Source organism: Mesocricetus auratus, unplaced genomic scaffold (assembly GCF_017639785.1).
Source record: "Mesocricetus auratus isolate SY011 unplaced genomic scaffold, BCM_Maur_2.0 Super-Scaffold_100028, whole genome shotgun sequence".
In the NCBI taxonomy this organism is placed as follows: domain Eukaryota; kingdom Metazoa; phylum Chordata; class Mammalia; order Rodentia; family Cricetidae; genus Mesocricetus; species Mesocricetus auratus.
In genome coordinates this window covers 14,313,647-14,337,615 of record NW_024429209.1, presented here as the reverse complement: position 1 = coordinate 14,337,615, position 23,969 = coordinate 14,313,647, and the positions used below count along the sequence as shown (strand labels likewise).

Genomic DNA, 23,969 nt, shown 5'->3' with positions numbered 1-23,969 from the left:
ATTCCAGTGACATCCAAAGGGTGAGTTCCTGAAAGAACGGTGCGGAGGCCCCGAGGACCCAAAGCTCTGCAGCAAAGGCAAGCTGGCCAACCGCTGGCACACACAACCCAGGGCATGCTAACCCTGCAGGGCAGAGATCTACTTCATGCAGGGAAGGACAGACGGTGGCCCATCCTGGCTCAGGTCCATCAGGTAAAGAAATGGGAAGCATTTCACATCTATGTTCTTTAAAAACATTTATTGTTGCAACTAAAATGCAGACCCATTAGTGATACGGCAAGTTGGAAATGGTGCAGTCCGACAGTTCTGTGAGGTCACAGAAGACCCTGAGACACCCCCACCGGGGCATGCACCACCCCACACACCTGCAAAGGTACTCTACCGGAACTGTTTTTTATTTTTGTAAAAATGGTTTATTCCATGGCCATTAAAAAACAAAAGGACCTGCCGAGTAAATATTGGCTTAAGGCATACAGCCGCTCAGCTTGCTACCTCCAACGCAGGCGACGGGGCGGAGAGCGCCTGTTCTCCAGGCCATCCATCTAGAAGGCTACTGTACACACCCCACTACTATAGACACAGCCCACAGCTAACTGCTCCCAGCCTGGACCCTGGCTGTGACACCTCCCCAGGCTCTGCAGGCAAGGCCACCACCATTCCCCAGTGGCTCTGTGCTGGCTTCTCTGGGTGAAAGGCAAAATGTGAAATGCTGGCAAGAGGCAGTTTGGAGCTCCAGCTGCCTTCGCTTATTTTTAAAAAAAGCCACCCAATGTGGAGGTCTTAAGTACCCTCACAAGAAGAGTCATAAGCACCATCGTCAGTCTCCGCCAGGCTCAAGAGTGGCACACCTCTGGGCAAGGTGACCTGGGCCAGCGATGACAGCAGGCTGATTCTAAGGACTGCCACCCAGGCTGTTCCCAGGAGAGTGCTTCCCACAAGCTGCCTTCTTCCAATCCTGGCTTGCTCCAGAAGAGCATGAACTTGGAATGGAGGGGCTGATTCCAGAGGTGGAAGGGCCCTGCTTTCCTAAGTGTCCAGGGAATGAGGTGTGACTGTGGAATGTCTGAGGTGTGGTGGGGCTCAATGGGGCAGCCAGGGAGCCTGGAGTGCCTGCCAGGAGTGAGGCAGGCTCTGCCCTGGTCAGCACTGCCCCACAGAGTGGTGGTTACTCAGCAATGGCCACGTCTGGTCAGAGGGTGCGGAGGCAGCTGGACACAGGTTGTCAGTGAGTGCGCATCTAAGTCCCCAGGTCAAGCACATGGCGCCACCAGGGCAGGAGACTTCCTGCTTTCTAATTCACAGGGAGGAGGCGGCTGGGAACGGGGTCTACAAGGTCATGTGGAGAAAGCCCAGTCCTCACCCTCACATCACATCAGCAGCCACAGGGCCTTTACACACCACCACACTGTCGCATGTTCCTGAAGATCGCTCACATCACCCACCCTACAGCACCTGGCCCTGGCTGCACAGTGGCTCCCGTCAGTCTTGCATTCCCGGCCCAACCCCAGGAGCCATCTGATACAGTACTTGACAGAGCCCTGGGCACCAGGCTGACATGTTGCGCTATCAGTTTAAGGGCATGCTCATGCAGCGGGACGCCTTTGGAGAGGTGAATAAATACGAGTGGAGCAGTGTCTAGGGAGGGCGGGGCCTTGGCCAGCCATGAGCCAGCGCCCTGCTCCTGCCGTGCCTGCACTCCTCACAATGGTGTGGGCTTGCTTTTCCCGGGAGGAAGCAGGTGGATAAAGCAGAAAGGGAGCTGCATGGTGAAGGAGGCGGTGGCTCTGTCTGTGCAAGCATGCTTTGCAGCTTGCTCTGCAGGCCAGTGGCCCTTCCTGCCCCGGCATGGCCGCTGTGGCCTGCAGCTGTGCTGCCCCGGCATGGCCGCTGTGGCCTGCACCTGTGCTGCTGGACAGCAACCAAACATGCCTTGGATGCAACCACAGCGCCCACTTCCCCACAGCCTAGCCACACCAGTGCCGGAGGCAGCCATGGCAAGTTCTCAGTGGTGTTTTGAGTCCTGCCTCTGAAAATCACCACTCAGGAAAGTCTTTGCACTTTGCAAACATTATCTGATGCCTTCAAGGATGTTCCTGGGACAGGACTGGATGTTTCAGAGGTTGGTAACAGTCATGGGAAGTGGCTTCCAGGACACCAAGGCTCCTTCTATCGCTCATGCTTGCACTCAGCAGCGAGGGTTCTACACAGTGGTGCTTACTTCCCAAATGAAATGGAGACCGCAGGATGAGTGCTGGCAGCCGCCTAAGGTGAACTGAACCCTGAGACAGGGCCCTTGGGGAATCCCATCAACGGGTGGGATGGTGAGGGTGCGACATCAGCAAGATGGCTGTCACAAGGACGGGGTCTGGAGGGGGTGCAGCAGGGACACCTGAGGAAGCAGAGCTGGGCTCGCTGTTTAGAGCCAGCCTGTGCTGTTGCTCTCTTACAGCAGGGTGGCTTCGGGCATGTGCCAGCTCAGGGTACACAACGGGGGCTGTCCCAGCCAGCAGGAGCTTTTCATTCCTGACCGTTTGGGATCCTTCCCCTGGGAAGTCACTGTAAATTATGGATCTGATTTTACGCCAAAGGGCACAAAAGAATGCCATCAGTGCCTAGCGTCTTTTTTTTTCTTCCAGAAATAACAAAAACCTGCCTTTATAAATGTTAAAAACAACAATGTGTTGTAATTTTTTCCCCAAAAACAAACGAGCAGAGAAAGAAAGGGGGAAGAGTGAGGTGAGCGAGCGAGCGAGAGAGTATTTGGCATTTCCTCCACTTCTCCTCAACAGGTTAAGGCCCTGAGATTAGACTGTTCTTGGGACCATGGGGCTCCTACAGAGCCCAGTGCACTGACGCCCCTCCTGGGGCCGGCCCTTCCAGTTCCACCGCAGGGTCGCTAGCTGTTCCCCTGCACCGGGTCAGACGCCGCAGACCGAACCCTAAGCCGGGCAGCAACAGTGCTCACCGCACTCATGCCTCCAGCAGCCGTCAGTGAAAACAGACCCGGTAGCAGAGGTATGCGCCAGTCGCCAGCACCGTGGCCATGCACACATTGACCAGGAAGGGCTTCCAGTGAGTCGCCCAGTGTGCCTTTTGTTCCTCCTCCGCTGGGGACAGCTCTTCCTTGGTAGGAACAGATGCCTGGGCACCTTGAAGACCTCCACCCACCATCCGTTGTCTAACTTCAGTGTCTTGACTCACGCTGGGGAGAGGGAAGAGGCAGGTTACTTACTCACCCTGAGAGGATGACACGGGTGCGCTCACCACGGAGGGACTCTGCAGAAACAAGCCCCTGTGCTGTGCTGGGGGCGGGAGGGCCAGCACAGCTGCAGCCCGCTTGTCTTCCTGCCCTGGGGACCCTGCGATACCCGCAGCCAGGGCTGGGTTTCACTCAAAGTCAGCCAGCAGCCCTCAATGTATGTGTTTTATCAGGAATGGACGCTCCCAGCTCTAGCCAAAGATGCCCTCAGCTCCATATCCCAGTTGCGGGAAACATGGCTTCCTTAGTCTCGGCACACTGGTAGCTCCGCACCTTCTATGGCCAAGGATGCTACAGTGAGGGCGGCTAGCTATGCCTCTCCACGCTGTGTTCAGAGCTCTGGGTGGGTCCTAATGAGAGCCAGACTGGGTGTGCCCACACCTCAAAACTGCCCTCTAGGAAGGAGACAGCTGTCTCAGGAGCTGCCTCACTCCCGCTGGGGTCACCACAGAGTCACTCCCTGCAGGCACACTCTCTGCTCTACCACATAGTGCTATGAGCGCGCCCCTTTCCCCACACGGAGGCTGGCAGCACAGATCCTGGGCATGGCCTATTATCACCTCAGCACTCCACGGTATTGGTGGGTGTTCAACAACGCTTGCGCCAGGGTAAGCAAGCATGCTGTAACACCTGCCCAGTTTCAGCACTGAGCAGATCACACAAGCACCACAAGGTGGCACTGAAACCCCATTACAACCTATCATTGCACAGGCACACCCAGGGACAATGGGCACTTTCTGCCAGGATAGAGGCAGTACTGTTTCTCATGCATGCACAAACACCTCTTGTACCTCAAGGTTTTCAGTGGCTGCGTGTGTTAATGGACAGCAAGATACTTCCTTTCACCCCGCACCCCACCCCAAGCCAGGCCCTCCATCACCTGTTCATGCTACGCATGGCACTTGAGGGGTCTCTGCCTTCCTCCCTGGCCAGACTGTCTTCACTCTCACACGCCTCCTCGCTCACCCACTGGTGGTTGGAGAAGAGTTCCTTGCACTTCCCATTGTGAGGCTCCAGAATGCGTTTGGGTGGCCGGGGAGGTGGGGGGACATGCTCGGGTGGGGGCTCCAGGTCCTCGTGGGAGAGCTCCTTCCACTGATCCTGGGAAGCACAGCAACAGAAGCTATTAGCACTTGCTCTGGGTCTCCTCAGCAGCAGCTCTGGGCTCCTTGACTCCAGGCAATTATTTGGAAGGTAAACTTGTTCTTTGTGAGGTAGGTAGGTAGGGTCTCAGGTGGCCAGGCAGGCCATGGATCCCTGCTGTCTTCCCTCCATTCCCAAAGGGCTGGGACCACATTCTGGGGCAAGGCACAGTTTTTAGGGAACCAAGCAGCCTGCTCTTCCCTCAGGCTCTGCAGAGTAGCTGGCAGCAGAAGGGAGCTACTCCCTTTAGCCTTTAAGAGCGAAAGCTCCTTCCAAAGCTCAGAGCCTTGATGGGCATGCACAGGCTCTAAGGCCCACCCCCAGCTAGGAACCGTGTCCACCAAAACACATATGCTAAGCAGGACAGCACTGACCTGCACTGAGGAGTCACCTATGATAAACACATATGCTAAGCAGGACAGCACTGACCTGCACTGAGGAGTCACCCATGATAAACTTGGCTCCCTCGATCACAGCCAGGTAGGAGAAGCGCAGCTGGTCGGCTGTCTGGATGAGCCCCATGCGGAACCTGCGCATCTCCAGAAGTACTTTTTTGATATCCACAGAAGAGGGGTCTTTCCTCTTGTCCATCTGCAAGCCAGGGAGACTGTGTCAGTCAGAGGAAAGCCACAGAGGAGTGGTGGAGGGACTCAAGGAAATGGGGGAAAAATGCAGCAAACCCATTGGATCAAGCTGGAAGAATTTAGAAAGGAGCTGAGGGGCTTCTAGGCTGCCTGGCTCCTGTGACAACAGGTGCACCCTGTGAACAAAGCTAGATGGCAAAGGTCACACAGAGAATCCCCCAGAGAAGGGTGCCCATGGACAGTGACAGGAACTGCAGCCAGCAGGGTGGGTTCAAGCATGCTTCCTATCTTCCTGGGCTTGCAAAGCCTCCTTACCAGCAAGAGGCAGGTGTCAGCCAGACAGAAGGTTCCCGACCTGCCGATGCCAGCACTGCAGTGTACCACGATGGGGCCATACTCCGGGCTGAGGGAGCCTGACTCTCGGACTTTGAAAAGGAAATTGAGGAAGGAGGCAGGAGACTCAGGGACTCCAAAGTCAGGCCACGTGGTGTAGTGGAAATGCAGGATCTCCCGAGACTCCTGGGTCTGAAAGAGAGAGGGACCTGCAGTTAGGCTGAGTGCATCATCTGCTCAGGTCTCATGTGAGCATCAAGTGACTTCCTGCCCAGCCTTCCTCACTGAGCACTGGCTCGATCTGGCCACAGCCTTAGGCAGTGGACAATCCTTGTCTTTCTGTCCCGTCTACGCCCATGCACAGGTGGCCACAATTGTTTTAACCTAAAAGTCATCATGATGCCACTGGCACCCTAAATCTCAGAAAGGCTTCCTGTGGGGGGATGGGGGAAGTAGCAAGCACAAGGTCCGGGTGGCTTGGGGAGACCACTGGGATGGTTCGGGCAATTGCTACTTTGGAAGAAAACGTGATTAATTCAAGCCTCCAAAGACGGATTGCCAAGAAGACAATTGCCATACAGGTGCAGCATTAGCCACGACTCCAGTAGCAACTGCCTGGGGTTTGTCATGCCCTCATTCACCTCAAGGACCACACCCACTTGCAGAACTGTCTCTCAGTGCCCTGCAGTTGAGCAGAAAGGATGGCCTCCAGAAAGGATGGCCTCCAGCACTGCTTCACTCTGCTCTTTCCTACATGATGCAGCTTTTGGTGTTGTTTTGTTTTTTTGAGACAGGGTTTCTCTGTATTGTTTTGGAGGCTGTCCTGGAACTCGCTCTGTAGACTAGGCTGGCCTTGAACTCAAAGAGATCTGCCTGCCTCTGCCTCCCGAGTGCTGGGATTAAAGGCGTGCGCCACCACTGCCCGGCGATGATCCGGTATTTTTACAAATGCTTGTTTGAGGGTGAGGGGTGCCACATGTCGTGTGCACATCTGGAGGTCAAAACAGACAACCTGTAGGGTCACTAGCAACGCCTTTAAACACTGAGTTACTGCACTGCTTCACGGCCCAGCGTTCTTTCTTTCTTAAATAGACAGGGTTTCTCTGTGTAGCCATGGCTGTCCCGGAATTCACTCAGTAGACCAGGCTAGCCTTGAACTCAGAGATCTGCCTCCTGCCTCTGCCTCCTGAGTGCTGGGATTGAAGGTGTGCGCCACCACCACTCAGCTACAGTCCAGTATTCTTAAAGGAGGCCACTGTAGACAAGACCCCAGAGGGCAGGTCCCCAGAACTACAGAGAGGGCCAGCAGCCCATGAGAGAACAAGATGGGGTACAGAGGCCCAGGCTAGGCCTGGTGACACCAAGGTGCTGTCTGTAAAGTCAGGAGGTCCCTGCTGTGGTACAAACACAGTGAAAGATATGACCACCCTCAGTGTGGTTACTAGACAAGGGTGTTGGGCACAGCTGGACAGCTTTGCCCACTGCCCTGCAAAAGTCAACATCTGTACTCAGTGCAGGGAAGGAGGAGCTTCAAATGTATTTTAAAAACTGGTTTAGGAGAAAGTATGCAAAGAGTCTTCTTCTATTCTCTACAAAGAACATGGGATTCCTCTCCTACCACCCTCCTCCTACCTGCCCATCCCTTCAAAAAGACTCTGTTCCAGGCCCCAGAAAAGTCCTAACGTTGAAACCTTGAGCTGGCCTTATGTCTTTAATTCCAGCACTTGGGAAGCAGAGACTGTAAACGTGAAGCCAGAATGGGCTACTAGTGAGACCTGTCTCAATACAAGTAAACCAACCTGGAAAGCAGCAACCTTAAACAAAGCCTAGGCACTCCTGCCCTTGCTCTGCCACGAACAAACTTGTAGTGCTTGCTCTGAATCTGTTTCCCTCAAGCAGCAGATGGTTCCCAGAGATTATCAGTGGCCAGTCTTAAAGCTAGGCTAGCAATACTGGAAAGCATTAGACAGGGTCTATGTACTCCCCCCACCCCGTGACATTCCAGAGCTTCAGGGATCTCATCCCACGCTCCAGATTCCTCTGCTTGGCCATGACAAGGCCTCACCTCTCCATACTCCAGCAACTTGAGTGAAGTTCAGGAATTGGTCTTACCATGAGCACGGAGCCATGAGAAATCTAAGGCTATGTTACAGACACTCTGCAGCAGACCCAATCCTTCCCTATGGCCCAACAAGCCTCACTCCAGTGGTCTAGTCATCACCACACCTCCCCTTTGCTCTCTGGACCCCACATATCTTTTAACCTCTCACCCATGACTTCCCAGAACCCTTGCAAGCTGGAGTCTGAAACAGAAAAAGCAAAGACATGGGGAGATGTACCTTGGTCCTACACTAGCAGTTAGGCAAAGCGGGCCAACAGCTCTGCTATGCCTGAGACCCATATGGCCTCCTCAGTCACAGCTCTGTACCACAAGCAGAGCTTCTATTGCTCCTAACTACAGGGTTTTGTCATGCCAGGACCTCCTCTTAGTAGCAAGTCCACCCAAGAACTGGATAGAAAGTCTCAGCTGCAGGAGACTGGGCAGTGGGGTGAGCTTCCTCCTTCCGGCAGACCAGACAATGAGGAAGGTGCAAGCTTGCTGTCACTTCTCTTGCAGGCACTGCTTCAGCCCTCCAGTCCCACAGGCAGAGCAGACCACGCTCAGCTAAGAAACCGCTTTTCCCCTTAGAACTGTGTTGACTGGGTACTGGCTCCTGTAGCAGCAAGCCCTGCTTACCACGGTGTGGAGCCACACTGTGCACAGGGCTCACAATTCCTGGGACACTGTAGCTGGAACTAGCACCTGAGAACTGAGGACGGAAGCAAGCCAACAATTTCTGGAAGACTTTGCACACGCCATACTTACGGCCAAGTTTTCCAACTCCAACTGTCGCACTGTGTAATATGACTTGACATCTTCAGAGATCAGTGTCAATTTCAAATTTGTGTCATCAAAAACCATCTCCTTTTCTTCTTTCTGTGGCCAATACTGGGCACATTTTAGCTGGGGGAAGAACAACACTAGATTACTCTGAGAGGCTGCTACACGAGACAGGAGCCTTGGAGAGCGGCCTGCTAGCTTTATGATCACTCAGACGCCGGGTCTCCCTGTCAGTATAGCTCCTACCCTGACCTGGTAGCTCTGTGGCAGGGCTCACACTTCTCACCCAGCAACAGCAGCAGGCACAGAGGGCTCTGGTCCTTGCCATGAAGTAAAGCCACACCACACAGAAGTTGTGCCCCTCATAGATGCCTTCAGTATGACCAGAGCTCCACGAGGAAACCCACAGCCACAGGTGGAGGGTTGCAGCCTTGTCAGGCTGAGGGGCTGCAGCCAGCTGGCTAGAGGTGGGAGGACAACTTGGAGGGTGCAGCTCACTGTTCATTGCACTCGGGTTGATCTTGACCCACATGCTGACAATTACAGCTGTTGGTGAACTCACAGACTTGGTCTGCGAATTAGGAGCTGGAGCTGGAACTCCGTCTCACAGGCCCTGTGAACTAGGCTCAGGTGCTTGTATGGTCCTGTGGCAGGCAGGCAGCGGTTCTGGCTTCCCAAGGCAGGACAGACAGGGTGCCTGGGCGGAGGAGACCCCAGAGACCTCAATCCTCCCTAAGGAATGCAGTGAGCTGCTCTTCAGAACAGAACACAGAACTCACATGCCTGACCTGTTACAGGGCTGGCCCAGTCTGCTGGGACAGATGCTCCCTCTCTGGGGTGGGCAGATGGGGAGAGCATGGAAGGGAGACACTCAGACTACACACGACCCAGGGATTCGGAGGAGGGGATGCTTAGGCTAGCCAAGCAAAGCAAGAGGTCAAAGAGGCTCCTTGGAGAGACGCTTCTGATGGTGACAGGTTAGTGTCTCAGGGGAAAGCAGGAGGGCCGGAGCACAGTGGGGCTGGAGCAGTCCAGAGGCCTGAGACATCATCTGGGGCTGGCAGGAGCCAAGGCTGAACAGAACTGCAGAGGCCTATTGGTCCCGCTCTTCTGCGGCTCAGTGTTGCCCCCCCCCCCCAACAATATAAAAGGTAGAGGGAACAGTGCCGGAAGCAAGGGCCTTACAAGGCCAACAGGGAAGGAGCTTTCCATCCCAGGACAGAAGCCCAGAGGGCTTTCTCAAGGGCTTGGTTTTAAGGTCTGGCCTGCTCAACCCATGGCCCATCCCACCTTTGAAAACCAGCTGGAGAGGCGGGCCCCTTAGCTAGAGCCAATCTGTCAGCATGAGAGCAGATCCTGACATCCTAACACAGAGGCAAGGTGCCAATGACTGTGCACGGAGAGACTTGATCCCCACAGTCAGATCCCAGGCCACCGCCCTAGGGTGGGCACTCAGCATGAGCAAGGAGAATGCCAAGGGGCTGTCAGTACAGAAGAGGAGGTGGCAGCCTCACCCTAGAGGCAAAGCGGGCAGACTCTAACCTTCACTTCCACGGCACAAGCCCAGAGCAAGCCTACTCTAAGCAAAACCTGTGAGTTCAGAGGCATTCTGGCACACAGCCAAATGTCCATCAACCAACATTTAATTAGGTGTCTATAGGAATACACTCAACTCTGTCATTTCCCATAAAAATTTCTGCTTGAAACAGAACAAAACAAAACAGCACACAATCCCTATTTCCAGTTAGCTGGTGGCACTCGCACACTGCCTTGATCGGAAACCTGACTTTTACCGGAATGTGAGCAGGCCATCTCTGGGTCTGACACCAAGGCCCTTTGGCCAGCCCCAGACAGGAAGGTGGCAATGTCAGTATGCTGGCATCCCAAGTTTAATAGTCATTTCCACCATGAAGTTTGAAGTTTAGACAACAAAGAGTCAGGCAGTCTGAGGAAGAACTGTGACGCTCAGTGCTGTCTCTCTGACAGGGCGGCTTGTTCTCATCTCCAAAGCATGCTAATACTGACAAGTGAGCAGGTCCCAGAACTAAGGATCCTGGACTATCAAGTGCCTAAACCCCAACTCTGGCTACCACAGGGGTTTATGAGAGAAAAAGGCTGTGCTCTGGAATACAAATTATATTCCCCTAGCTGCCTCCCACTGTATAAACCACAAACAGCCCTGCACTTACACACAGCACAGACCATATTGTCGCGGCTAAGGTTAAGTTTCAAATTGAAGTAACAAGAACTCTGGCCACCCCTGGGTCACCCCAGTCTAATGCACACGGCCTATAGCAGAGCTGGCTTCATAAGCACCAGGCACACGTACCAAAGGCAAGAGGGCAGCTCCTACATGTCTGAGAGGAAACAGGACAGAGTGCACGCGCGGTCCTGGACGACTGGGGATGGCTGGGACTAGGTGAGCGGAGCGGCAGCATGCACCAGCCCCGCACTCTACCCTCGGGGGGGCTGCTGGTGACCAGCACACTGGTGTGCATCCCACACGGAGCACACTGTCCAATGACCCTCAGTGGAAAAATCGCTTAAAGGACCCCTGCCATGCTGCCATGGGAAAGAACAACCAGCTAACACAGGACTCTTGGGGAAGGCGGTCATGGTGGGGATACTTATGGTAAGCCCAGGGTGCTGATAGCCAGGCCTGGTGGCAGTTATTCAACTACAGAGCAGTCACCATTCCTTATACTGTGACAACAGCTGCTAATGCAAACTGGTAACTACACGGAGCCAAAAGGACCCCTAGCAACATAACTTACATGTATAAGCATGTACACAGCATGCGTACCCTTACACACATGCACAGTAAGCCCTGCCATATCTGCTGACTTATAAGAAAAGATTTAATGTTTTATTTACTTTTTATATGTATGGCATTTTGCCGGCACATACGTCTGTGTGCCATGTGCTTGCCTAGTACCCATGGAGGTCAGAAGAGGTTGTTGGAACCCCTGGAACTTGAATTATAGGAGCGTGTGAGCCGCTGTGGGTGCTGGGAATGGAACCTGGGTCCTCTGCAAGAGCAATAAGCAGTCTTAGCCATTGAGCTCTCCCTCCAGCCCCCATATCTGATAATTTTGCGATAATAGGCTGATTTAAAACTCTACCCTCTGGTTTTGCCAACTGACCACACTGGCTGCCCCTGCATCTGTTATTACCATGTCCTACTAAAAACGGGAGGTGGAAGCTACCAGGAGTGACTGGGACCCTTGTGCTCTGCGGGGTGTGTGTGTGTGTGTGTGTGTGTGTGTGTGTGTGTGTGTGTGTGCGCGCAACTTGCTTGTCCTCATTCTGTGCACCTGGTCCCACCCTCGGGTGACTGCTGTCTCTGGAGGGGATGGAAGGATTCTTTGGCAACCTCATGCTCCTGAGAGCAGCAGTGAACAGTCCCCATCTGAGTAACAGACAGCACAGCGCCTATGCCTGGCAAGGCCTGGGGACATCCTGCTCTCTGTTCCTGGCTATTGCCCAGCTGGTCCCACAATTCTCAACTCATCTTTTCTAGGGACCTCACCCTCTGGAGCTGGAGAGTCTTAAGTGCCAACCACATCCAGGGAGGGAAGAGAGAGGTTCCTGGCTCTGCCCCATGCTGGTCTTAGATAGCACTCAAAAGAAGGGCCCAGGTAGCTGGTCCAGTCACTCAGGGTCCGCAGGCCGGTTCAATGACTACCCTGAGAGGTGAGCATGAGTGTACTGAGACCCGAGTGACACAGGCCACTTTGGAAGTGTGAGACAAGAAGGACTGAAAGCGGCAGGCCGAGGGACAGGGGCTGCCGAAGGGACAGAGCCTGAGGGGAGATGGTTCAAGAGCTGAGAACTTAGTGCCGCGTGCCCTGAAGCCAACTCACCAGCAGAGGTTATGGTGGACATGAAATCTGGAAGCTGGTGTCCCCCAGTTCCGCAGTGTGACCAGCCACAGGTGGCCTTGGTAAAGACACACTACACAGGTAGTACAAAGTAGAGTCACTAAGGCAGACGGCCTGCATCAGGCTCCACAGCACCTGGCCTGCTGTTACTCCCTCTAGTCATACTTGCTTGTTACTTAACGTTTGCCTTTTTTAAAATAAAAAGGTGTCATGTAAAGGAGTTAGGAAACAGTAACTAGGGTTAGGGGAGCTTTATGAACTGTGTATGCAGACAGCGGCAGCAAGGGGCTATGGTGTGAACTTACCGACCCTTTCTCCATGATGCGGTTGAGCATGACCACACCCCTGCTCTTCTGCTCCCACACCATCTCCCAGAAGTGCCCACATGTGTTTGGCAAAGGACCCTGCAAACACACAAGATACACACTGTACAACATGCAGTCATTCAGCAACAGTGCTTGCAGGTTCAGGCAGAATGGCTACCAAGGCAGCCTGTCCTGTGGTCAGTCACCCAGACCACATCCCATCATGTGGTGAAAGGCCACCTTTGCACCTCAGTGCAGGCTGTCTCTTGGTCTGGGCTGGGGACTGAGGGGCTCTACCGGGCTCCCTGCCTAAGAGCTGGTGGGTACAGGACAAAGGTCCTATGTGGCTGAGAGGCGGCATGGGGCAGGGCCCCCTCTGCGCTCTGGCAGTTGCAGACTCACCTCTCTATGCCTGCTTCCCGCAGGCCCACGTGACTCAGGGTAGCACCCATTCTCAAGCTGAATAACAACAGTAGTGCTGTGGGTGAAGGACTCGGCATGGCACCCAGAACAGAGCGAGTGCCCAGTACCAAGTGAGCTTTCTCTTTACAACCAGTACTGGTGGGTCTAAGAATGGACAGTCCTGAGAGCTGGACCAGGGAACATTTAGATGTGGCCACAAATGGTCTCAGAGGTGGCCCGAGGGCTTGGAAGACCTGAGCACAGCCAGTGCCTGCTGAGCAGCGAGCCCGCCGACTGCTGGCGGATGGTGGTAAATGAACGGTAAGTGCTGGGAGTCGCTTTAGCCTGCGGGACACTACAGGAAAGTATCCATGCCAGGGCTGGTCACATCTTTGGGTCAGAACCTCTTCTAGAACAGTCTCCATTCTTACCGACTCTGACCCAAACCCTCGCCCTGTAAGTCTCGGCCACTCCCTGTGCCAGGACTTGGCTTCTTCTCCTTCTTCCCCTGAGCACTTCCATCTGCAAGTGTGAGGTGAACAAGGGCTCTGACCAGCGTGACGCACAGCCAGCGGGTGGAGGGGATGTCCACGGCATCTGACGGCCACCTAGGGTCCTTCATCCTCTGTACTGCACAAGGATCCCAACCCTCAGGCCGACCAGGGAACTGCTGTCTGCATTCTGCAACTCACCAGTTATGTGCCTGTCCCCAAACACTACCCAGCTCTCAGCAGTTTATAGGAACAAAACTTGTGACGGAGATGAAGGACAGTCCTACATCCTCTGCTCTTTCCAACCTCCACTTTTACAACAGGAGGCTACAGACTCCTGTGGTTTTCATAAGGAACAACACTGAACCAAAGGGAGAGGGTTCTAAGTTTGTGGCTTGGAAAACATTTGGGTCTCCCTGTCAGAAACACTCCTTGGGGGGTCAGACTATTTTGAGTCTCTCTGAAACCCTGCAGGCTGAGGAGGCCATCTATGAATGCACAGCAAAATGTCACAGATCCCACAGAACTGTCAGGGCCCAGGGTTGGGGTAGGAGGAAGAGTAATGTTGAGTTTCTTTTTAAGTTTCTTTAAACAGGGCCTAAGTCTAGCCAGGGTGACCTGTGGAACTCACTATGTACCCCCAACTGGCCTCAAACATGTGGCAATTCTCCTGTCTCAGCCTCTCAAGTGCTGGGATCACAGGTATAAACCACAGCACCTGGATCTAATCAATGCTTTCTGTTGTTAGCAGTGGGGTTTTTTTTTTTTTTGAAACCCTGAGGGTTGGACCTTACATGCCAGGCAAGCACTCCACCACCAAGCCCCAACCCCAGCCCCTCAGAGAAGAAAATGCTAAATGATCATTTGACTAGGGCATCACATACCCTGTAATGGGTCAACACCCACACCAAGTCTTTCTGACCTCAGCCACAGATAAATGGCTGAAGCCAAGAATGCTGATGTCTCTACATGGATTCTTAGGAAGTTACTGGTGCCTCAACCTCTCAGCCGCAGGCCCCACCTTCCTCAGGAATCTCAGGCAGCTGCCCACTCAAACACAGAGGTGCTGGGAGGACCCTCCCTGGCTTGAGGTCTGGGAAGGTTGGCCCTAGATCCACAGGACTGAAGCTATACATGCTTACTGGCAGGGGTGGAAGGTTTGGGGGAGGGGATGGAGGGGATGAGACAGGGACACACCTGGGATGCTTCTGGTCATCTAAACTGGCTTGGGATAGATGAGTGCTGGCTCTGAGCTTCTGACTTCACTAGGATCTGATTTCCAAACAGCAAGCAGAGCTGTCATGCTCAAACACCCTACAGCAGGGCTATGTGATAAGGAATGACAAAGGAGACTTGGATAAACAGCACATGTCCATTTAAACCAACCTGCTGGTGACAGGCTACCACTGGGGAAAACAATGGAGACTAAGCTTTTATCCTCTTTCCAGACAATCTTCTGGACACACACCACGAAGTGTGTTACACGATGTCCATCACACTTTCTCAGAAGCAAGCCCAGAGCTGTGATGTCATACCCTCAAATGAGGCCCAGAGCCACACTGAATGGCACTTGGGACGGAGGTGCCTGGCTGACTGCTGGCCCTCTTAGTTGCTGCCAGAAGCACCCAAAGCCGAAGTCCACACCTCCATGGCCACATGAACTAAGGTCTTCTCCTGCCCATCAGGAGACTGCTGGCAGCTCAGTATGTCACCTCACAGGGCCCAGGGAAGATGCTGTGACTACACTGACTCTGAGGGAGTACGCTTCCTTTCTTGCTGCTTTTTGGTTGGTGAAAAGCCTGAACTTCTCAAGAACATGATGATCTTATTTGATGTGAGCACAACAGCACTCTCAAACTCTTCAGGTGGCATGAAAAAGAAAAAGAAAAAGAAAAAAAAAAAACAACAGTCCAGACAGCCTGTTACCTGGGTGAGAATATAGCTCCTCTGGGCTTCCTCCATTTTTATCAAACTGGCATTGATATAGTCATTATCTTCCTGGTGCAATTTAATCCGACTGTGATCAACTGAAAGACAAAGGCAGAGCTGGGTTAACCCTACATTCTAAAGGAAGACAAAAGCAGAGCTGGGTTAACTCTACATTCTAAAGGAAGACAAAAGCAGAGCTGGGTTAACTCTACATTCTAAAGGAAGGCAAAAGCAGAGCTGGGTTAACCCTACATTCTAAAGGAAGGCAAAAGCAGAGCTGGGTTAACCCTACATTCTAAAGGAAGACAAAAGCAGAGCTGAGTTAACCCTACATTCTAAAGGAAGACAAAAGCAGAGCTGGGTTAACCCTACATTCTAAAGGAAGACAAAAGCAGAGCTGGGTTAACCCTACATTCTAAAGGAAGGCAGAGAGGGACCACAGCCTGAAGGCAAGGGCCTTCACTATTCGGGTGACTCTAGTTATCTGTGGGGTGACTGGCATTCTCAGGACTGCTGAGTACCAGAAATGTCACATTCCATAGCAACAGCCAGCATCTCCAGACCATGCCCTCTTTGGGAAGGCAGATCTTAGGTCCTTTCAAGTGACAAGCATCACCCTCCCCATCCACAGAAGTCAAAGGGTCCACCTCTTGATGGGTAACATCGAGGCTGTAAAAGGAAGCAATTCACCAAGAGCTGCCCCAGCTCCCTGTGACACACTGAGGTGTCTCGGGGGGCTGATGATGACAGCCCAGGTCTCAAGCACTATAGAGAGAGTATCCACCTACAGCGCAGCATCGAGCCATGTGCAATGAAATGATTCAAGATCTTTTGGACACTATGATCAGAAGCACTAAGAAGGGGATTTAAAATGGGCAATGATGGCACACACCTTTAATCCCAGCACCCAGGAGTTCAAGGCCAGCCTGGTCTAGTGAGTTCTAGGACAGGCAGAGTTGCATAGTGAGACCCTACATCTCAAGGGCGGGAAGTAAAAACCCTCTCACACAGATGTGATCTAGTAACAAACTCACGAGGGAGGTTCTGCCACAGGATCCTGTCAGAGCACCCTGCTTTTGTCTCTCTTTCCCTCATTACCTTGTCATAGAGCAGGGGCTCCCATGGGCCACCGTTCTTTCCCTGCAGCTGTCACAGGTGGAAACCAGTCAGGATGAATCACATCTGTCACCTGAGCCCAGAGGGAAAGGGAGCAGCCCTTGGACCAGCAACCTGCAGTTTCTGTCCCGAAGACTCTCCAGCTGCATCTGCCATTTCCCATTGTGGAGGTCAAGAGATTACTGGGTTACTTTTAATTGGACCAAAAAGAACAAAGGGGAAGGTAGTGGGTAGAAGACTGATTGACTGAGCCCACCAGGTCTGGTAAACACTCACCTACAATCCTAACACTAGGGAGGAAGACAAGGGATCATGAGTTCAAGGCTAGCTTGGATGGTACAGAAAGCTTGAGTCTGGCCTGGGCTGCATGAACCCAGTTCTCAAAAAACAAACAACAAAACCCTTGTGTGAGTGGCACTGGTGACCTCAAAGGCTCTAACAGCACCAGCTGGCCTTGGGCAAACTCTTCATCTTGTTAACTTCCTTGCTGAACACAAGCACGTTCAGAGCAGGTTGTGGGGTGTCCAGAGTCTGTGCCCAGCTCCACAGTCACGGGCACCAGCTGCACTCCAGGCTGGAAAGGTCTCCTTTCACCTTGGACCATCTCTCCTGCCTCCATAACTGGACAGAAAGTACCTTTTCTACTAGAGTGTGCAGAGAAAAGGAGAGACAAGAGTATGTTGGGGTGCAATGCTGAGAATGACCCCACAAGCAGCAAGGGGACACTGCAGCTGCTGGTCCCCAGCCTCGGACATCCGGGCAGTGGTAAAAGGGTACAGTCTCCAGTCACATCGCTATCCTTAAGTTCAAGCTAGGACTCCAGAGCAGAATCAGCAAGGGTTTTTCACTATGTCACTTCACTAACACATCTGATGTCCCTCAGCTAAGAAGTCTAAAACAGCAGATGCGGGGGTGAAGGCAGTCACCCTCCACCTAAGGTCCTACATGCACATTTCAAATGGCCCACGTGTACCAAATGCACACCTGAGGGGGCACGAGGCTTAGTGGCTTACACTGCGGCTTCACCTCCACACACTCCTGCAAAGTGGGTGTGACTCCCACGTTACCCACAAACAGAGCCACCAGGGTGGCAGGCCAGGAGGCACAGTTTGTGTTTCAACCCTAGACCCACTCTATGTTTCCCCAGGAACTTGACCAACAGCCACGTAGATCTGAGTAGCTACAATCCTTATTGAGGAGTAATGTCTACAGACTTCAAGAGGAGTCAGTAACCCTGGGTACTAAAGGCAGATTCAGACCCTGGAGCCCAGTTCTGGCTTTTCTTGTTTTCCAGACATTCTACACATTTGTCGATCTACTCTGAAGCACTTTCCAGATGAGGAGCCAGGCAGAAGGTGCAGGTTCAGGCCAGTGGGCACTGCCAGTCCTAAGCAGTGAAACCAAGGGCCAGCTGGATCTACACACCTGATGGAGCAGAGTAGTGTGAGCATCACTGTGGCTCCTAACCGGGCTGACAGTCAATGGCATAGCTGCTGAGTCACCCCCAAGAGGCTCCAAGCCACTCCACTTCAGGGAGGAAAATGACTCACCACAACATAGAACTAAAAAGAAGGACTCTGAACCACCAACATTTCCAGAAACTGGAGCCCCATGTCTGCAACAGCGAAAGCGAGCTATGACACTGCATCTCCGGTGCTTATCATAGGAGACAATGAGGTCACAACCTCTGCCCCTCCCTGGACAACGCAGCCTGTGACTGGGAAGTGTGCGTGGGGCAGTGGCCACAGTGGGTACTTACAGGGGCTGACATCCCGGTACCTGTTCCGGTTTTTGTTCTTAGGAAGTTTCGCCACTCTGCACGGGAAGTCACTGGCTTCATGTCGAATATCCTACAAAAAAGGAAGAAGAGTTCTCTTTTGGAATCTACACCAGGAATTTATTCAGACAGTTAACGGAGCACCAGAGACGAGCCAGGCACTGAGGGCAGAGCAGACAGCAGAGAGGCCTGGGCAGTGTGGGCAGGACAAGCTGATAATGCCCAGGTACCTACTAGGATACAGGAACAGAGCACGGCGAGCAGGCCCGGGCCTGGCTCGGAGGCCGGAGGAAGGCGTGTGTTACTGAGGAAGGCCCGCTAGCAGAAGCACAGGGCTTATGTCAGGAACAGTGAGTAGGCAGCAGGGAAGGGGGGCAGATGGCTGGAGGATGTGGTGGGCAGGATAGATCTTGAAGTTCTTGAACGTCAGGTCTGGGAGTTCCAACTGGAACCTTCTGGAAAGGAACACGTCAATAAACACTCCACCATCCAACTGCTGTCTTTGGAGGCAAACACGCCCCTGCATGAACAGAAGCAGCTTCCTCCTGCCCAGCGGACCACACAGCCCACCCTGCTCTTGCTGGGATGCCGCCAGTCTCAGGGAGCAGTCTGGGGCAATCTGCTTGTTCATTAGCAATGGGAAGCGCATGTGCACTGTGACGTGCTACTACCATGAAAGTGTGTCTCTAAATGGCTTTAACTCTTGACGCTAGGGCTGGTAGACTTCACCACAGTGAAAAGGGATAGCAGAAGAAGCCATGGAGACAGCAGTCGACAAGGTGAAAATCAGACAGTTCGGCAGTGGGGAAGCCCCATACTCCCGCAGAGACATGCATGGCGTAGACAGCTGTCACCTTAGAAGAAAGGGTGAGACTCCTGGGGGGGGGTGGATAGCTCCCTCTGAGCATGGCTAGATGTCACTACTGGCCTTCCCTCCGCTGCTGTGACAGCTCTTGCCTCTGCAGAAATCAAAGGATGACTTTCTGGAAGAGTCAATCAGGTCTCCAGACTAGCTACAGTGGCACAGTGCAAAGAGAAAGACCCTCCCAAGGCACAGTGAGCCGTGCACGCCCAAGCTCAGGCCCTGCCTTCTTTCAGATGCTCACATGGGGCAGCAGCTCCACTTCCTTTCCACATGGGAGGCCTTCAGATGACCTAACCAGACAGCAGGAAGCACCAAGGATTCCAGCAGCCGGAAATGCCTGTTTCCTCAGTGCTCTAACTACCTGACTGTGGGCCTCTACTCTCCCTGATGGCAGATCTAACAGGAAAACGAGGGCCAGGGAAAGAGTCCCTCAGAGGACACAAACTGCAGAGCACAGAAAGCCTGAGAAGAAATACTACTGATACACTCAAACAGTAAGATCTCATACTCGGCAATCAAGAACAGGATGCTATGTCACACCAAACAAAAATGTCTCTTGTAATGTAAAACAAAGGCAGCAAGAATGACAAACTCAGCTGAAAAGATGAAGAACTCTTCCCACCCTCCTACAGCCACTCCAAAGGAAAGCCAAAGACAGTAGCCACACCCGCTTTTCCAACAGCTTTTCCACCCCTCTGAGAAATAAACCAAGAAAAGGGGGAAGGAAACAAAGTGGAAAATGATGGCAAAGGAAACTTCCATGGAAACTGAAGACTGACAGACTCTTGCCAATATGACCAAGACAACAGTGTCAACAAGCTTGTCTCCTCCAGCACACTAACTGTGACAGTCCTTACACGAGGAAATGAGACAGGGGATTCCGATGAGACACGAGGCACAGGTCTTCAGAGTCTGGATGACAGCTAAGCATGGCAGGCCTACAGACCCACCTGCAGGACAGAGGTCTTCAGTTGGGTGGCCCCACTAAAACTGAACTGCTCACACAGCTAGTACTAAAGCCATGGTGACAGGGCACAGCAGGGCCCAGTGCCAGTCACGGTGTCCGTGCACACCTGTGATTCCAGTACTTAAGGTTGAGTTGAGAACAGCCTGAGCTATACAGTGAGGTCCTGCCTCAAAGAATCAGAAAGATACCAAGTGTGGAGGTGAACACCTTTAATCTCAGCACTCTGGGGCTGAGGCAGGTGGGTGTTTGTGCTACTTAGCAAAGTGTCCTGTGCAACAGGAAGTATTTCTGTCTACTTCCAAAAGAAATAGATATCTTAATTTAGGGCGTGTGATGCTGTGAACTGGAGGCCAGCCTGGTCTATATGAAACCCTGTCTCAAAACAAAACAAACAAAAAATAAGCAGAACAATAGTTTTGTATTTTGGGAAGTCCATTTCTACCACTAGTCAAGTATCTCTTATATCCAACTAGTCAGAAATTCCAAATGAATGAACAGTTGACATGCCCGAATCTGAGATATCTATTTCTCTTGGAAGCAGACAGATGAAGCCAGTCGACCATGCAGAAATACTTCGTGTTGCACAGAGCACTATGCTAGGTGGAACAGCAGCACTGGCTTTAACTTATCCTCTCTAGTCCCTCCCTGAGTGTCTGCTTCTGACTCCACGGTGAAATGCTTACTTGCTTATAATTATCTGCCACGGGGAAGAGCAGGGAAGCCTTCCTGAAAGCAGTCAGGAGTCTGTTAAGAGTGAAGCCCTCACCTCCAATCGCAGACCCGGGCCAGGGCGGCCCTCACCATGACCTGCTCACTGACCGACAGGACAGTGCTAATCCCGTAAGTGTGCAGCTTCGGACTCTAAACCATCATGCTGCTTCCCGGCACAGGGTGGAAATGTCCTCAAGGGAGCATGCATCCGAGAACACCCCATCAGGCCCATCATAACTGCTGCAGAATGCATGCTCCTGGGGTTTGGTTTGGTTTCTGCATCTGTCACACAGAGCCTCCTGACAAGACAGTACCAAACGAGCTACTAACACAGGTAAAGCAGGGAAGGTGGGTGTGCTGGTACACCCGGAATCCCAGTGCTTGCAGGGCTGAGGCAGGAGGATGCAGAGTTCAAAGGCAGCTTGGGTTGTCTCAAGAAAGAAAAAAGAATGGGGAGGAGAGTAATTTTCTTCAGTGGTAGAGCCTCTGGCAAGATGCCCATTCCAGTAAGTAACCCTTCCCCTCTTCCAGGCTCAGCCAAGCAACTCTAACTCAGGGAACCACAAAACAAAACAAAACACCCCAAAAATAAAAAACCCAACCCTCCATGTGGTGATATATTGTTCATGATCTAATAAAGCTTGCCTGGAGATCAGATTGCAAAGCTAGCCACAGCCACAGAGGCCAGGCAGTGGTGATACACACCTTTAATCCAGGCAGCCATACTAGTTAGCCTTAGAGGCTGGTGGTGGTGGTGGTGGTGGTGTACGCCTTTAATCCCAGCACTAATATCAGACAGGAACAGGGTCTCAGAGCTGGCAATTCGTCTCCAGCCACATTGAGGAGAGGACAGTCCTGAGAGAGGCTGCTTTGCTTCTCTGATCTTCAGGCAAGCTTTATTAGATCATAACGTGTCAATCACCACACTCCAAAACATGAGTGTCTTGTTGGGAAGCTGAGTCAGTAGGAAGCAGAGAGGGATTAAAAGGCAGCACTGAGGGGTGTAAACTGTGTCAAGAAATTAAAAAACAAACAGACACAACCTACCCACATTTAAACAAGAAGGATTATTTACAAAGTGTCTTGACAGGTGCCTTGTGTCCAAAGGAGGGAAACCTCCAACAGCACCTGTGACCTATTAGAACTCCAGGGACTACAAAGTCCTTGCCCCTGGTCAATGTAGGCCTTTCTCTGAATGGCTGTCTGATCTGAGGTGCTGCTGGAAGCTACCGATTCTCAGAAAACAGTAAGCTGAGAGATGAACAAAGGGCAGAAACACCAGACCGTGTGTGACTGACAGGCTAGCATCAGACCGTGTGTGACTGACAGGCTAGCACCAGACCGTGTGTGACTGACAGGCTAGCACCAGACTGTGTGTGACTGACAGCCTAGCACTTCATGGGACGCAGGAGCAGCTGTGACTGAGGAGTACACAGGGATGGTGCTTGTGTCTGGTCAGCTCACCTATGGTGGACATAAATACCCAAAAGTAATGACCGAGGAGCACATCTTATTAACTAAGTCTCATTATAATGAAACAGAAGATCTGTGTTGGACAAAGTACAATCAAAACCCACAAATCACCAGAGGCTGAATGGAAAACAATACTTCATATAGTCCAGAGGCTGTCTTCTGAATGGAAAACAATACTTCATATAGTCCAGAGGCTGTCTTCTGAATGGAAAACAATACTTCATATAGTCCAGAGGCTGTCTTCTGAATGGAAAACAATACTTCATATAGTCCAGAGGCTGTCTTCTGAATGGAAAACAATACTTCATATAGTCCAGAGGCTGTCTTCTGAATGGAAAACAATACTTCATATAGTCCAGAGGCTGTCTTCTGAATGGAAAACAATACTTCATATAGTCCAGAGGCTGTCTTCTGAATGGAAAACAATACTTCATATGGTCCAGGCAAGCCTCAAACGCTCTTTGAAGCTGAGGATGGCCTTGTACTAATCTTCCTAGTCTTCCCAGTCCTGGGACTATGTACCAGCATACCTGGTTTACTGGGTAATGGGCTGGGGCCCAGCTCTCATGAATGCTAAGTGAGCAACATTACCAAATATCTCCACCCCCAGCCTGCTTCACTCTTCACACACAGGAGTTAACAATATAACATATGGCAAAGACTTAAGAAATGGTGTAGTTTAACAGCACCTCCTGGTATGCATGAGGCCCTGGGCTTGATTCCCAGTAATACACACACACACACACACACCCCTAATATATTTTTACTTTATTTATACATTCATATAATAAATATGCAAGTGGTAATGTGCTTGATGTCACCAGATTTTAATATAAACTATAGTGTTTAAACAATAGAGTCCAAATTAGCTAATCAACACCAAGCCAGTTTTGATTTAAAAAATGCAAAGGTTTATTCTAATTGTGTGTGTGTGTGTAAACACACATGTATGTGCATGTGCATGTGGATTCAGGTGCCCACAGAAGTCAGAAGAGGATGTGAGATCCCTTGGAGCTGGACTTACAGGGTGGTTGTAGTCACACATTGTGCATGCTAGGAACCAGCTGGGTCCTCTGGAATTGTAGTACTCACTCTTTACCACTGAGCTATCCCTCCAGCCCCTTGATTTTAAATGACCATAATGAATAAAACTATGTGTTATAAAGAAAATCTCTGCCCCGAGACTCCCAGAGCAATGACAGAAAAGGAGGAAGGACAGACATGCCAGGCAGGGAAGCTCAGGCTCCGCAAGCCCTGGCCCAGGGTTAGAACAAAAGGTTGTGGAAATGACATGGGAAGGCAGACCCAGTTGTGCTGTAGAGCTGTCCAAATAGGAACAAGGGCAGCTGGGAGGGAACCTCTCCTGGGGACAGCGGGCAATTTCACTCTTCGAGCACCCTCTGCTCTGAGCCTGAAGCACCAGCCCGTCAATTATATTTAGAAAACCACAGCTAGTCTAGGCTGAGACACAGATGAGAAGCAGCAGAAACGAAAGCCCAGACTCCCACTGAACGGGACACGAAAGCCCCAGAGGCGGACTGGCTCTAGTAGACACTTCAGCTACAATACAACCTGTGCCACACAGTTCACGGTGGGCCTTAGGACCAGAGCTAAGGAACCATGGTCAAAGAAGGCAGAGTGGAGAGTCTCCAGACAGTCGAGGCTGAGGAGGCTGAAAGTGACTGCAGGGGCAGGTACCCAGGCTGCAAGTGCAGCCACACAAAGGAGCAGAAGGCTGTGTGTGTGTGCCCGCACGCACACGTGCATGTGTATATGTGCATACAAAAGATGCAGAAAAGCAGCAGCCTCAGAGCTTTCACATGGTGCTGGGTAACAGTCCTACCGCTGGGAC

General features: G+C 52.1%; 1 protein-coding gene across 1 annotated transcript in view; it reads right to left on the bottom strand.

The window, feature by feature from the left end:
- Positions 1 to 221: 221 nt before the first annotated feature.
- Positions 222 to 23,969, bottom strand: part of Ptpn1 (protein tyrosine phosphatase non-receptor type 1) — a 47,932-nt gene continuing 24,184 nt past the window's right edge. The window contains exons 2-9 of the mRNA XM_005074430.4: positions 18,084 to 18,174; positions 15,206 to 15,306; positions 12,387 to 12,485; positions 8,186 to 8,323; positions 5,302 to 5,511; positions 4,832 to 4,993; positions 4,140 to 4,360; positions 222 to 3,202 (exon numbers count right to left, since the gene is read on the bottom strand). Coding sequence (XP_005074487.1) covers positions 2,989 to 3,202; positions 4,140 to 4,360; positions 4,832 to 4,993; positions 5,302 to 5,511; positions 8,186 to 8,323; positions 12,387 to 12,485; positions 15,206 to 15,306; positions 18,084 to 18,174 — 1,236 coding nt within the window. The 3' untranslated portion in view covers positions 222 to 2,988. The remainder of the gene's footprint in view (positions 3,203 to 4,139; positions 4,361 to 4,831; positions 4,994 to 5,301; positions 5,512 to 8,185; positions 8,324 to 12,386; positions 12,486 to 15,205; positions 15,307 to 18,083; positions 18,175 to 23,969) is intronic.